Below are 15,195 nucleotides of genomic sequence, written 5' to 3' on the forward strand. Positions count from 1 at the left end.
AACGAAACAGTATAATCAAAATCTTTATGTTTACATAACTTAGGTTTTCTTAATAAAATACAAATAGCCTCAAGTTTAAATAAATCCGAAATGTGAAAACATTTTTTAACAATTTTAAATCTTTTTAAATTATAATTACTAGCACAATCAAGGTTATTTACTAAGTGTTCAGAAATAGCAGATCTTTTTGATGCATTTATTACTCTAATAGATTTATTTTTCTCATTACTCTTACAAAATTCTAGAGAGATTTGTAAATTAGTAAGTAGGACGTTTCATTCGGCTAAGCCAATTGTTTTTTTTATATCGAAACCAATGTTCAGACCTGGAGGAAAAGATCCGATAGCAGAATTTAAACAAAGTATGGTAGTTTACCAGTTTAACTGCTTCTGTGAATCCAGTTATGTCGGGATGACCTCAAGACAATTTGGCAAAAGAATAAAAGAACATATTCCAAAAAGTATTGACGAATTTTGTAAGAGTAATGAGAAAATTAAATCTATTAGAGTAATAAATGCATCAAAAAGATCTGCTATTTCTGAACACTTAGTAAATAACCTTGATTGTGCTAGTAATTATAATTTAAAAAGATTTAAAATTGTTAAAAAATGTTTTCACATTTCGGATTTAATTAAACTTGAGGCTATTTGTATTTTATTAAGAAAACCTAAGTTATGTAAACATAAAGATTTTGATTATACTGTTTCGTTGTTTTCTTAAATTGTTTTATAAGTTGTTGCTCTGTTTTATTATTATTTTTTTTAGTTGCATTGTAATTATAAGTACTTATGTATTGTTAATTACTCTTTGCTTTATTATTATTAATTACGTTGATTGCATTTCCACTATATAAGTTAATTTCAAACTTTATTTTTATTGCTTAGTATACAACTGACGAAAGAAGCATGAAATATATCTTGTTCTAAAAATTGAGTCTCATTTATATAGTTTGAAAGAATATTTTAAATTTCTAATTTTAATGAAATTTTTGGTTTTCGATTAGTTCATGTTCATTTCGTTATTGTTTGTAGCTATCATTTTGTTTTTTATTACGCAAGGAAACATTTTTATAACGTTGCGATTAATCATGTTTGTTTTTGTATATTTATTATAGAATCATAAAATACCTATTGCCTCTGGCGCACTTTGAGTTTGACTCGACTTAATACTATTACAATTGGTTTGATTTCTAACAGTGATATAGTTTTGCTAAAAAAATCGTTTTTCACTTAAATTCTTTTGTTTATTGCGGGAAATATTATATTAAACATTTTATGTAAAATTAAATTAGGGGTTCCGCGGAAAAGTTGAACTTTGGAAAAGGGTTCCGCCACTAGAAAAAGGTTCAGAAGCACTGGTCTATGTAATAAATTTAAATAAAGAAAGTTTCAAAACAAACTTCACACTACTAGGGTTGCCAAATGGTCTTGAGAAATTTTATTTAGGTTTTCTGAATTTCTTCAAGGTTTTGGAAAGTACAAGTTTTTTTTTCTATTTTTAGTTTAAAATTAAGTTTAAGGTAAAAAACTGTTATAGTAGTATTACAAAATTAAAAAGATATTGTAAAGCTGTTTTAAATGTAATTAGTATGATAAAAAACCAAATTAAAACAGAAAAAAGTGTCAATATAATAGACTTTTTATGTAAAATTGACAACTCATTACTTTACTTGTAAAAATTGCTTAAAATTTCAGATTTTTTAGTGATTTTTGTTTTAATTTCCAGATTTTTTTCAAATTCCAGTTTTTTTGGCAACCTTGTACTACGAGTTACTTACATAAACTTTCAAAAGTTTTTAAATAAAACAACAATTCTATTAACAACAACTTTTAAAACAAGGAGAACACATCTATTATAAACTGTTCAAAAGCATTAAAAAAAACATAGAGGTTCAAGTATCTGACTTATAGTTTATTGGTTAATGCAGAGTCTTCGTTGAATGCAAAAGAAAAAGCGGCTGTTTAAGTAATCTTTCAAAAGTAGCGTCCAAATATCAAGCGTTGGAAATAATTCGATCGGAATGATAAAACTCGCTTTTTATCAAATACAAAACTATTGATGGTAAAAATCATCATTGTAAAGAAAATAAATTGAGAATTAAGGAAAGAAAAAAACTGTAGCAACAAAACGTCATTGTAGCAAAACTTTATAAAAAAACAACAAGTATTTCGGAATTGTGCAGGCTTTTAAGTAGCCTACAAAGTTTCCCTAAAACGGAAATAAAAACTTTTTTTGGATCTAAAAAACATTTGCATGCAGTATTTCAAACACTTTGTATATTTAGCTACCTACAAAAAGGCCACCGTTAAAAGTCAGCCCGCATGTTCTACAGTACCGTGTGACTACCAAAACAAAACTTTACATTTAACTTATAAAAAAAATATCGCACGTACTCAGTTATAAAAAGCTGCAAGAAATTTACAGCATCGACCACGTTGAAAACCCGCAAAATTGCGCCGCCTGGCGGATACAAATCACCGGTTGGATCCGGTTCTTTCTCTTCCCGCCGAAATGGACGGCCGCTTCGCCCTTCCCCTCCTCTGCTGGAACTTGTGCTTGTCCTTGTCGAATATCTCTCCTGATCTTAGTGCTGACACGAGATCGTCGAACTCTCCCCGGTTCCCCTCCTCCCTGTTGATCGCCTCCCTCAATCCCATCTTCTTCGCGCTCCTCTTGCGCTTCTCCTCCGCCTGTGAAGCGTGTATATATAGGTATGGAAAATAAGTATTAACATAAAAATTATATGTATTAAAGCTCAAATAAGTAGGTTAGGCAAATCTAAAAATTATATATGACTTTTATTTTTTCTTATGATTGGAAGATGGAGTTTAATTGTATATTTTCGAAGTTATTTGAGCTTTACCTCGAACAAAGATTGTTTATTTCAAGCCATATATCAATGAGCTATATTCAAACAAACTTTCTGTTCCTGCAACTTTCGTTTTTCTTCCTCCAGTTTCTTTTTCTTGGCAGCTTCATTTTCCTTCTTGGCAACCTGGAAACTTTCAAGGAAGTCAACAAAGTGACTGAAGAAACTATCGGGTTGTATTTTCTTGCAATCCTCGCCAAATGACTCCACTACTTTCTTGAACTGAAGAAAAAACGAATATTTTGTGGAAACATGGCAAAAGTATGCAACAATATTTAAAATGGTTTGATTAAGATAAGGTGTCTAGTTTGTCTTAGAAAAGTTTAATTTAAAATATTATTCGAAAAAAAAATCACACTTTTTTTAAAATTTAAAATCTAAAAAGCTTTTATGAAAAAAGGATATCATCATTTGTTTAAAATGTCAATCATTTGGCGTCATTTTTTATATAAACTCCATTTAAAACAGAACAAACTTTTTCTTTCGCCGACTGCAAAGTGTCGTCGAGTTCGGAGAAATGCAGTGACGCGACTGTGACGAACTCCTGCATGACTGGCACGAACTTGTCGCCCGATTGTGACGTGTTCCGTGACGTCATCACCTCTATTTCCTTCTTTAAGTTTCTCATGCCAATCCGCAACTGACCCACTTCCTTTTCAAGCTCAGAAAGACTGAAAGTAAAATAAACTTCAATTTTTTTCAAAATATTATTGGAATTTTACTTCGAGTGCGCGAATTTAGAGACGATGTTAAGATTAGGTAAAAAGATTGCTGAAAAGTATCTATAAGTTAAATAACATCGTATTTCAACTTGAACGTCATTGCAGACATAATTGAAAAATAGTATAAAAATTCAAGCAAAAGAATGCAAAATTTTGTTTTTTACTAGAAAGTGGAGTCAAAAAGATCAATTTCAAAAGTATTTTGAATTTGCAAAAAAGCTTTTGCGTGTTTATGTACATCTATTTTTTCGAGAAAAACTAAATTTTGACAGCATAAAATCAAAAAAAACATTCTAATTTATAAAAATTACAAAAAAGCAAAAGTAAGTAAAACTTTATTTGAAATGAAAAATTTAAAATTAACAGTTAAGAATGACAAGCATGTGTAGAATGTTTTAATTTAGTGTATAAAAGATATTACGAAAATAAAACAATGAGCTAAATATATACTTATTAATTTGATGAAAAAACCCTGAGACTAGTATATTTGTAACAATAAAATTTGATTACATATGTTTTTATTGCTGTTAATAAGTTTTTTGACAACAGCATACGAAATATTATAGATCAATTAAATTGTTTTTTAATTTCAAAATAAAGAAAAATCATTAGGAGACTTCCTAAAGTTTTTATATAACAAGTATAGAATTCATAACTTAAGTTATTTTCAAACACATTTTTACAAACTGTCCATCTAAACTTTATATTAATCTTTGTATAAAAAATATATATTAGTATTGTGTATTAGTGTAGTTTTCAACAAAAAATATCTCAACCAGAAAATACAAAATTTATCAGAATTTTTTTATAATAAAAAGTTTTCCTTTATTTTGAAGGTCAGTTATAATATTTCTTGTTTAAAAAGAAATATACTTTATTTAATTCTATTTGATTGAAAAGTTTTTCAAATTTTAAAGCATATACGTCTAAAAGTTTTGTTAACTTATTGTTTTCTAAAAAATTCTAGAAAGACATGTTTTACGTGAGGAATTGAAACTTATCCGAGTATAAATATTTATTTATCACTCACTTAACACGGGCTGCAGTTTCAACATTGGACAGTTCGTCTGGTAAACTGCTGACGTCAGCAAACTTCTTGTCCTCCAATATTTGCAGTAAAAAGTGCATCAAGTTTATTGACCTGAGAAAAATTATAAATATTATTGATAAAAAAAATTTGTCATCTATGTTTCAGTAACCAAAGTATTTTATTTATTTTGCAACAAATGTTAACTTCTAGTAAAAAAATGTAAATACTTGTTGTTAAATAGAATTCAAAACTTTTTTTCAAAACAAGAACCTTTTTAAATAAAAGTTTAATTTTTATGGGTAATTGTCAACAAATAAAAGTGTAATTACAACTTAACATACATTTAAAATTTATCGTGTTTCTAAAAACAGGTCAACTCTTGTTAGACAAGTTAGTTTTACAAAACAAATGTCAATAAAGCAATAAATTATACGTATATTTGTAATAGCAATGACAAAAGTATATAAAAAATAACTTTGCATTATTATTTTTCTGAAAATCTTTAATTCTGATAACACAGCAAAACACGTGTAAAAATTCTTTAAATAATTTTAATAAACTTCTACATATTAAGTTAAAATAACTTTTTAAATCAATGTTCTTAATATTTAAAAACGAGTTTAATACTATCTGACTTTATAGTTGGACAAAATTACTGCTTTTTAAGTTTATTATATAGGTAAAATTTTCGTAAATTCTACTGTCAACACTGAAAATATAACAAAATACATGCAAAATTTCCGAATAATAAAAGTAAAATTTTTGTTTTTTAGCACTTATTTCAAATTTCCATCAAAGAAATAATCACCTTTCAAAATTAAGCTTAAAAACACACAAAATTCCCAACAGTTTAACGACGCAATTATTTCAACACGCAAATCATTTTTAACGCGAAAATTGTCAACCTGTCAGCGGAGGACTTAGTGTCGATTATTTTGCTCAAGCTCTGCAGCTTGAAGCCGTAAGCGTTCCCCCTCGTCCCTTTGTTCATGTAATTGCCCAGCGCGAGGATTATTTCGAGCACTTTCCTCAGCTTCTTGCTGCCGTGGATTTCCTTTGATGCTTTCAAAAGCGCTGGAAAGAAAACGAAAACTTTCGCGGTTGTTTTGTAATGACTTTTTGGTGAAAGTTGTAAAACAAAAGCATTGAAGCTTTGAAAATACTCAATGTAGCTTTCTAAGATATTTTTCTCTTAGATGTTAACATATCTGCATATAAAATCAAAATTTAATAAACACTTTTGAAATTAAAATTTAACAATTTAATTTAACTTTTAAAAAAGTTATAGTTTAAAAAAATTTAAGGGTAAACAAAAAATATTTCCGATTTGTATAAAACATAGTAATTCATAATCACTACGAGCTTGTTTTAAAATACAACATTGTGTTTGAAATCATTGGCAGAAAATTTAGTTATACCTTCAACTTTAGGCTGGAGTTCTCCGATTCTTTCGTGAAATTTCTTTTTGTAAAATAAGGCTTGCAACCTCTGCTCGTAATGGAATATTCTACAAATATAATCACAACATTATGATAAAGCAAGCATATCCCGCGCAAACTGACAAGCAACTTTTGCAAAGTATATTGTATAAAAATTTAGTTTTTTTTTTTTGCTTTAGTTATTTAGTATTTTAGTTAATAGATACATAAACTTTTTTTACGTCTGGATTACTTTTAATTAAATATATTCAATTTAAGTAATTTTGTACATTAATGAAAATTCATAGAAATAACAAATTTATATACAACAATTTTTTTTAATCAATAGTTTAATACAAGTATTAAACAGCAAAAGCTTTATTTATATACATCAAAACAATAATATGACTTGAAATAACACAAGTTGATTACAACTTTATAGTGATTTTTATTGTATTTTTATAACAACTATTTTATGACTTATCTATGATTTGAAAGATGTTATCGGTAAATTAATTTCAAAACAACATACTATCATCTGAAACAATTAACCTGCTCATTTCATACAAGAACCTATCAGCTCTGGCCATTCTGTCAATTTCATCCTTGTGTTCATTCAGCAAATCGGCTTCTTCTTTAGTTGGTATGAACTTGATCAACTGCTCAAGCATGTCTTTTTGCAAATACTCGCTCTGTTATTTGTTGAAAGGTCAAGTGTTAAGCAGGTTTTACATAAAAATAGAGGAAAATAAACCAATACTTTATTTCTTTTTATTTTTTTGTTTACTATAACGAAAAGTTTCAGTAATACCATCAGAATTAGTAATAAACTAGACCTGAATAGAAACTATTAGAAATTAAGAGTAAAGAGCTATAAACAAAAAAAAGTTTACTTTGTTGTTTAGTAAACGTCTAGTTATTGTAAAAAATAGCTATTTAATCTAAATACTTCAATTTACATTACTTAAGACTTTTGCAGTAACGTATAAAGTGTTTATTCAACTCATAAAACTTTAATATTTTGAATGTTAAATAAATAAACATTATTCGTTAAAATGTTTCCCAAAACAATAACTTTTTTTTTGAAGTTAAATGAAAATTCATAAAAGTTTACTATTAAACAAACTCATAAAAATTACATTTTGCTGCTATTTTTATTGCCGGTATTTTAAACATATAAAAAATAGACACAATTAAAGAACAATAAAAAGTTTGAAACTAACGATAACGAAAAACATAGATCGAAAACTACAAAAAAATAGTTTTACTCAATAAAAAACAGACCTGATCACAATCAAGCAGGGCAGTCTTCATTTCCGAGTTGGTCATCTTCAGTTTGGAGAGGAGAATGGTGCAGTTTTGTGCTCTTCTCCCATCAATTACAGTCAGTTCTTTGATCTTTCTGCTACCCGAACTGATGTCTTCTTGTGATCCGTATTTCTGTTTGTTTCATGTAAACAATGTTTTAATTCCGTTTTTTAAAATGATTTAAAAAAAATATTTTACTGCTGTTCAATATTTCTTATCAAGTATTTATACAGTTGATACAATAAGTAGTTACTTACCAGTTTTTATATTTAGTAAATTATGAAAAAAAATTAACAGAAATGCGTGTTTTAAGTCTAGAGTGCATTAAGTATTTAAGCAAAAAAAAAAACAAATAGTACATATAGTAAACAAGCCTTACTATAGCAACTTTCTTTTAAAATTAATTTTATCCAAACTTTGTAACCATTATACATTTTAAAACTAAAAAAATAAATTTCGCTTAAAGTTAAAATACCATTAATCAAAAAACAATTTGAATTTTATTCATGCTTTAAGAAAAAACAAATCTGGTTTGCTTTGATAGTGGAAAAAATTAAGTGTGAAAAATATAAATTTAATATTATAATAAAATATAAAGCACAATTAATTGCATTTGTCATGCTTTTACAGATTATTAAAGTGTCTGAAATTGCTTTGAAATTCCCACGATACAAGATAAAATTTGTATACAATTAAGATTTAAAAGAGTTTGTTGTAACAAAAGTAAATTTAGTTTTAGTACTGCTTCACTTGTTAAATTTTAAGTTTTAGATATTTTATTTCAAATATCTTATAAACAAAAATTAAAAATGGAATCAAGTCATAAAATGAAATTTTTTTTGTCATGTTTTATTTAAAATTATGGTTACAACAATTTCTTACATAATTACTTACTATTGTAAACAAACAAACACTTAAAGCATTAAATTAACTGCTAAATTTTAATTTTAAATACTAAATATAATTAGTTATTTACAACTTGTTAAAATTTAAAAAAATATGGAAGTATTCGATAACATACAAAAGAGCAAAGCGAAAATGTATCATATCATTTTTTTATTAATAAAAATAGTTGCAATTAAACCTTTACTTGGTTAATATAATAAAAAATAGTTATACGGAGCAAACTTTATTTTATTCGCTTTATAAAATTTTTATCATTTTGTAACTGTAATTTATTAAAAGTAATTAAAACAGTTTTGTAACAGATAGAACTAGTTTAATGCTGATTTCGCAACACATATTGATTTCACATACAACAGACCTTGATTGAAGCGTGGCTTATTGCGTTCGAATCCTGTTTTCGTTATGACGTCATACAAGGTTTTCCACGATGACGTGTGAGAAGCAAAGCATGTAAAATAAAGCGTTTGATGGTTAGTTTTGAAGCAAATTAAAACGAGCAATTTATTTATTTTCTGACAAACTGATTGTTATTTAAAAAAAACTGACCTGTTGGCGTTGATAAGCGGAAAATGTTGAATCCAGTGCATTCAAATCGATCATTTTGTATATCTGTTTTTCAAACATAGATTTTAGTTGAACATAAATGTTACAGTATAAATCGTATTGCACATCTTACTCAACGAACTGATAAAACAAACAATTTTTATTATTTGGTCCAAAAAAAGTTAGTTATAAATTTCGTTACACTATTGTTTTGTATGTTTTATATTTTTATCAGCATAAAACGCTATTTTCTAAAAATCTTAAGTTGTATTGTTCTTTCCGATTAAATTCAAGCGAACCATAGATACGTGTAACTATAATAATTCACCAATAGTACAATTACCATAAAAAAAGAGATTTACGGGAAAATTAAACACCTTCGAGTTTTAATGTTTTAATACTACAAATTTTTCAAAACTTCTTAAAACTCTAGGGAATTTTAGATACTTCTTTATAACTAACTTTTTTCTTTAATGCTTCAACCAATTTATAAGTATTTAAATTATATTTAAATAATTTTGTTCGAGAAGCTACGTAATGACTTTTTTTACCAATATGTTTTTAATGTATAGGTTGAAGATACTAATACAGGTTCGTTGTAGTTGTAATACTTTCAAATTTAATTAAACACATCAAATTGTAAAGTAATTTAGTTTTTCATGTTTAAAAAAAAGTATTAATCCTTACTAAAGAAATACAAAAATTTCAAGTTATGTAAATACTAAAAACAATGTTAATATTTCTGAAATACATATCTTAAAATATTCTTTTAAGTAGTATAATAAAAAAAATTTCAACTTTTGAGTTCAACTTGACAAAATATTACTCAAAATTTAGAGCTGTATATTACAAATAAAAAATAGCTAATTCGGATATACTAGTATACTGTAAACAAAATTTATTAAAATTTTTTTTCTGATTAGTATTAAACACAGTAAATCAACCGTAACAACATAAACAATAGTTTGGAATTATTTATTTATATAACAAACCATAAACATTATGCATGATTGCCACTGATCAAGCTGAGAAAAGTTTCCTAATCTTTCCTGACTTTTTACCAAAATTTTCCTGACTTTTCTAAATCAAACTTTTAAATTAAACTTATTCTAAAATACAGAATCTAGTTCTAATACAGGTTAAAAACAACAGTTTTTTGCTGAATTCTATCATCAAACTTCCAGCACATTCATTGAACCATCTGTTATGAGAAATTCAAAAAAACAAACTTTAGATTCGTCGATGTTCTCCCAAACTGTTCCTTCCAATTTGTTCACCGGCAACTTGCTCCAATTGAAACTCTTCAGCGGGTTCGCAGGTTTGGGGATCTTCTTCGCGGGCGGTTGCTTGGCAACTGTCGCCATCGGGGGCGGAGGAATGCCGATTCCGATGGGTGGTGGAGGCGGGGGAATACCCCCAGCTGAAACGGGAGGTGGAGGGGGAATTCCGGCTGAGAGGGGCGGCGGTGGAGGTATATTGAGGGAGGGAGGGACAGGGATGTTGCTAAGGGCAACGGTGGAGGAGGATGGAGGTATGGTTGACGCTTGTGACGTCACAGAAGAATGCGGGGAGTTGATGATGGACTGCAGTTTCTCCTTCGCCATCTGTTCCTCGTTCAACTGTTGGTTATTATTTATTTTAAAATGAGTCATTTTGAATTTTTATCTTTTACATGCGTTGTTATTAAGTGTTTAGATTCTACATATGAAAAATTAGCATATTCAATTTCAACATGTTATAGACATGAGATCTTTTTAACTTTTAATAGTTATACCATATATTTTATTGAAAGGTTAAATATTATAATAATTCCGTAGTTGTCAAAAATATTGAGTTGGAATAATACAGAAGTAAAGACAAAAAAAGTAAAAATTTTAAGTAAAAATTTTATGAGAAATAAAAATTAAATATAATATTTTTTAATGTTTATAGTTATTTTGAACTTGAAATATTGTTTTACAACAGCTGCAAGCTTAAAAAACATTAACATCATTTTTACATGGAAATTATAAACACCAAATTAAACAACTTATCTAAAAAAAACTCCAGCATTTATAATATTATAACAGTTATTCAAGTGACTTGTTTTTTTACTCAAGATTTTTTTATAATTTAAAGCTATAATTCTGACTTTTATCTTAACTTTTATAGGTAAAAACTATTAAAAGTTATTTAAATTTGTTTCATTAAAAAATATCGAACACAACATCACATGCTTAGAAGAACAACTGTATAAATCAATAAAATTTTGAAAAAAAAAATACTTTAACAAGTAACAAATACTTCTTAGTAAAAAGAATTAAATAACAATGTAGATTTCAAGACAAACCTAAGTACTATTATTTGACTAAACAAACAATGTAATTAAGTTTCTTCCTTATATTGTTAAGTAATTTGTGGATAACAATCTGTTATAAATATTTTAAAAATTAATCTGAAAAAAGTAAAAAAAGATAAAAATTTGAAAATCACCTATTATACGGTAGTAAAGCTATGTAGTTCATATCTGAAAACATGTTTTACAAACAATAAGTCTTTTTTTAGCATTCGAATAAATGTTTTTTTTTAAATATATGTATATAAGTTAATATAGTTATTTATGCTCAGTAAAACTAATCTCATATTAAAATGTATCAAGCCAAAGTTTTGTATCATTACTCAATATTTTTCATTTATGTGTTTAAATTTAGTGTGTCATAATGTAAAACAGTCAAAATTTACAATGAAACAAAAACATACTGAATGAATAAAGTATGAGCAATAACTAAAATTGTCTACTACTTTTATCAACACTTTATGTTTATACACAGAACGTGATCGCCACATTTGAAAACAAACGAGACAAACATAACAATAACTTTATACAATCTATTTAAACACAGAAAAAAACTGCACTTTTATACTTTAAAGGCAAATGATTAACTTGACAAAACTATAACAACTTTAAACATTTGTATAAACGCAAGCAAAACAGTTATATAATGCAAGACAAACAATTTCAAAAATAAAAAAACTTCATGCAAAACAATAGAAAACGCTGAGTTCATCGAAACTTACTGGCTGCAAAAATCTGCCGCTGCTGGACGCTGAAGCCTGAACTTGCATCTGTGAGGCATTTTTACAAAAAAAAAGTGTGAAAATATTGCAAGCTCAACGAAAAGTGATTATAAACAAAAAATAAATATAGGCTGTATATAACATTTTAAATTTATAGATGATAAATTTAAAGCTAAATAAAGAAAATATTTATTTTTGTAGAAATCCATGCATTAAAAGTAGTATTCATTGAAATTAGTTTCAATAAAATGCTTTGCGTGGGTTTGTGGATGATCAATTTAAATATCGATTTAAATATCAATCATGTTTAAAGTATCAGCTGTTATGGTGATCGATTAGGATGCAAAGCAACGGAAAGTATTACATCATTTTTACTAAACTAATTAGTGGTTTTAAAACTAGTTGACCAATTTACAAGCATCTCGTGTATTTTAAAAAGTTTAAATGTTGTAATAAATACAACTTTTTTCTAAATCTTTAAAGCCATATATAAACATAAGTTATGTATGGAAATCTTATAACGAATACTTTTCATTTTATACAGCTCTATTATAAGTCATTCAGGTAAATTTTTGCTTTCTACGTTAATTTATCATACTTACAACTACTATATTAAAACTAACAAGTTTTAACTATAAAATCAATTGTAAAATTGTATCTTTAAAAAATGATTAATTTTATATTCAAATTTCATGTAATAAAACATTAGAATTTTAACAGCTTGGCAGGCTTTAAATACTTTTTTATGACTGAAAGAGCCTTTTTCATGATATTACACACATTAGTACATCAACGGTATATTATAAAACTGACATTATACTGGAGCTTCTCCTTCTGGACCTCCGCGTCCTTCAGCTCGTCTTCGGCCTTCTTCCTCCTCTCCACCTCGCCCTCGTACTTTCCCTTCAGCATGGTCACCGTCCGCATCACCTCCTCCTTCTCCTTCGTCTTCACCTCGCACTCCCGCTCCTTCCGCACCAGGTTCACCTTCATCTCGTCGTGTTCTAACAGTTTGTAAAGTTGCATTTTGGTTGTACAGAAGAAATATAAATGCCGAAAGCGGTTTCGCTTTGAAAAACTTAAACAATAAAAAACGATTTGAGGCAGCTACAACTGTTTGTAAGTTATTAAAACTGTTTAAAAATTATCTTTCGCTACTCATTTAATTGAAAATAATAACAATCGCTAAGACTGATACTATAATTATACGAGTAAGACCTTATAAACAAAAATTTTTTATGTTGTGATTTATATTCTTAAAATATAAACAAAAAAAATTAAAAGCACGAGTATTGATTTAAAAAAATGAATACTAAAAATAACAAAAAAAAAATCATAAAACTTGGATCTTTTTTACACTAAAATGCATTACTTTTATTATATTTTTCAATCAAAATTGTTAGCAATAAAATAAGAGGTTTTTATTTCAAAAATTTTATGTATTTTGAAAAAATTATAAAAGGTTAAATTTCTATAAGAATAGGAAACATGTAAAGTCCTTCCAAAGTTAATCTAGTGTGATGTAAGAAACGAACAATAAAAATATTCCAGCGATTGTTGAGGATTACACGCTTCAAATAATCTTTTGACCTTTTATAAGAGACACTTAAAACTTCATTGTTAATGCTTTAAACTTGAATGAAGCTAAACACAGTCAAAAAAACTTGTTATTTTGTTTATTAAAAACACCTTATGCAACACAAAAAAAATCATTCCACAATTTAATTATTTTTAAACTGTAACATACTTTTTCTCATTTGGTCTGCGGAATTCTTCAACCTTTTCATTTCTTGTTCATCGGCCAATCTGTAGAAATAATTAATTACAAACTGTTAAAATGTGATAAATAACCAGTAAGAAAATATTAATAAATTCTGGATTTAATTAAGACGTGAAAAAGGTTTAAGCTTTATGCATACACTACTTTTTCTTTTGTATGATGATGCTTTAAAAAATTTGTATAAAACATAGTTGTACGACTATAAAATACTAAATATATTATACAACAAACCTTAAAATAGTGTATATAAAAAGATTATACCGATATAAGCATGTTTTCAATCAATTAGAAATTAAACACGGAGCAAAATATTTAAAATATATTTTTGAATTCTAGTCACTTTTAATTATATTTATTACTTGTTACACAATATTTTTTCTTTCTATTTAAACCCTTTGCTAAAAGTTATGAATTAACATAAACTTTGTTATTCAATAAAACTGACAATTTAACGCATTTTTCAACATTCAGGTTTCTGATGAGTTCAATGTCCGGGTCGGTTCCATCTTTCAACTGGCAACTAATTTGCTGGACCACCCAATCAACTAGCTGCCATGAATGCCCGTTTCTCAACCCTCCTTGCTTGTTTGCTGTGCATTCGTTTATTTTTAATGACTTTAAATTTAAGTAACTTGCTTTGAAACTATGAAACGGAATTCAGTCAACTAGCGATTGAAACAATAAAAACTAACAACAAAGGTATAAACAAAAGTTTTAAAATTTCTACAAGTATTTAAAACTTGATTTTAAACAATTGTTTTAAAAATAGTGTTAAGAATAAAATTTTAAAGTTTGTTTTTGTTTTGTAAAATTCAAATAACTTCATGACATTACTCATCAGAAAATAAACGTGTGTTTATAAAATTCTAAAACTGAAGTGAATATTTGAAGTTTAAAATTCATTAAATTAAAGTATCTAACATTAGTTTGAAAACTAACTTAAGTTTATACACTATCTATGCATCAATTAATTTAACTTAGACTATTACTTTTAAATTTTAATTGATGACTTTGTTGATACTAAATCAGATTACAACAGCATAATATAGTATTTTTATATTAATCAAATTTTAATAATAAAAAAAACTTTTAGTACATATCTATACTGATAACAATTATTAATATTTCAATGTGTCAGTTGTTTATTTCATACAACATAAAAATATTAGCAGTGATGTCTTATTGTAAGAATTTAAAATAAATATACCAACACTAAAAAGGTTACAAAATATGATTTAAATAGGTTTTAGCTGCTCTGTTGACTACTTTTGAATGAGTAATGTTTAGTTGACCTTTTAGGTTGGGAAGTTTACACAAGTAAGCGGTTTAATGAGGCAGAGATAAAAATCCTTCAAAGTAGTAAGAGCACTTGAATATTTTCACATGACTTAATATATACCTTGGTAACCCTTTTCAAAATCATCAAGCATGATTATATAAAAAATCAAATTTATATAAATTAACTTTGGAAACTTTATTGCACATAATTAACACGGCTAAAGTGTTGCAATTAAAACCATCCAAATTGGTTTATATATTCTTTAAATGTTTTGTTTATCCTA

At 27.0% G+C, this 15,195-nt stretch overlaps 1 protein-coding gene across 3 annotated transcripts in view; it reads right to left on the minus strand.

The window, feature by feature from the left end:
• Positions 1-1,904: 1,904 nt before the first annotated feature.
• LOC145838579 (disheveled-associated activator of morphogenesis 2-like) overlaps positions 1,905-15,195 on the minus strand; it is a 28,983-nt gene continuing 15,692 nt past the window's right edge. The window contains exons 10-24 of one of the 3 annotated variants that reach the window (XM_082946194.1): positions 14,079-14,223; positions 13,601-13,659; positions 12,667-12,857; positions 11,854-11,901; positions 10,026-10,415; positions 8,800-8,862; positions 8,612-8,644; positions 7,324-7,479; positions 6,592-6,731; positions 6,040-6,128; positions 5,527-5,695; positions 4,622-4,732; positions 3,345-3,540; positions 2,921-3,091; positions 1,905-2,690 (exon numbers count right to left, since the gene is read on the minus strand). In XM_082946194.1, the coding sequence (XP_082802320.1) occupies positions 2,475-2,690; positions 2,921-3,091; positions 3,345-3,540; positions 4,622-4,732; positions 5,527-5,695; positions 6,040-6,128; positions 6,592-6,731; positions 7,324-7,479; positions 8,612-8,644; positions 8,800-8,862; positions 10,026-10,415; positions 11,854-11,901; positions 12,667-12,857; positions 13,601-13,659; positions 14,079-14,223 (2,177 nt within the window). In that variant the 3' untranslated portion in view covers positions 1,905-2,474. The remainder of the gene's footprint in view (positions 2,691-2,920; positions 3,092-3,344; positions 3,541-4,621; positions 4,733-5,526; positions 5,696-6,039; positions 6,129-6,591; positions 6,732-7,323; positions 7,480-8,611; positions 8,645-8,799; positions 8,863-10,025; positions 10,416-11,853; positions 11,902-12,666; positions 12,858-13,600; positions 13,660-14,078; positions 14,224-15,195) is intronic. The other 2 variants (XM_082946196.1, XM_082946195.1) reach the window with 2 other exon arrangements.

The sequence above is a fragment of the Thalia democratica genome, chromosome 6 (assembly GCF_965202585.1).
Source record: "Thalia democratica chromosome 6, ktThaDemo2.hap1.1, whole genome shotgun sequence".
Classification (NCBI taxonomy): Eukaryota; Metazoa; Chordata; class Thaliacea; order Salpida; family Salpidae; genus Thalia; species Thalia democratica.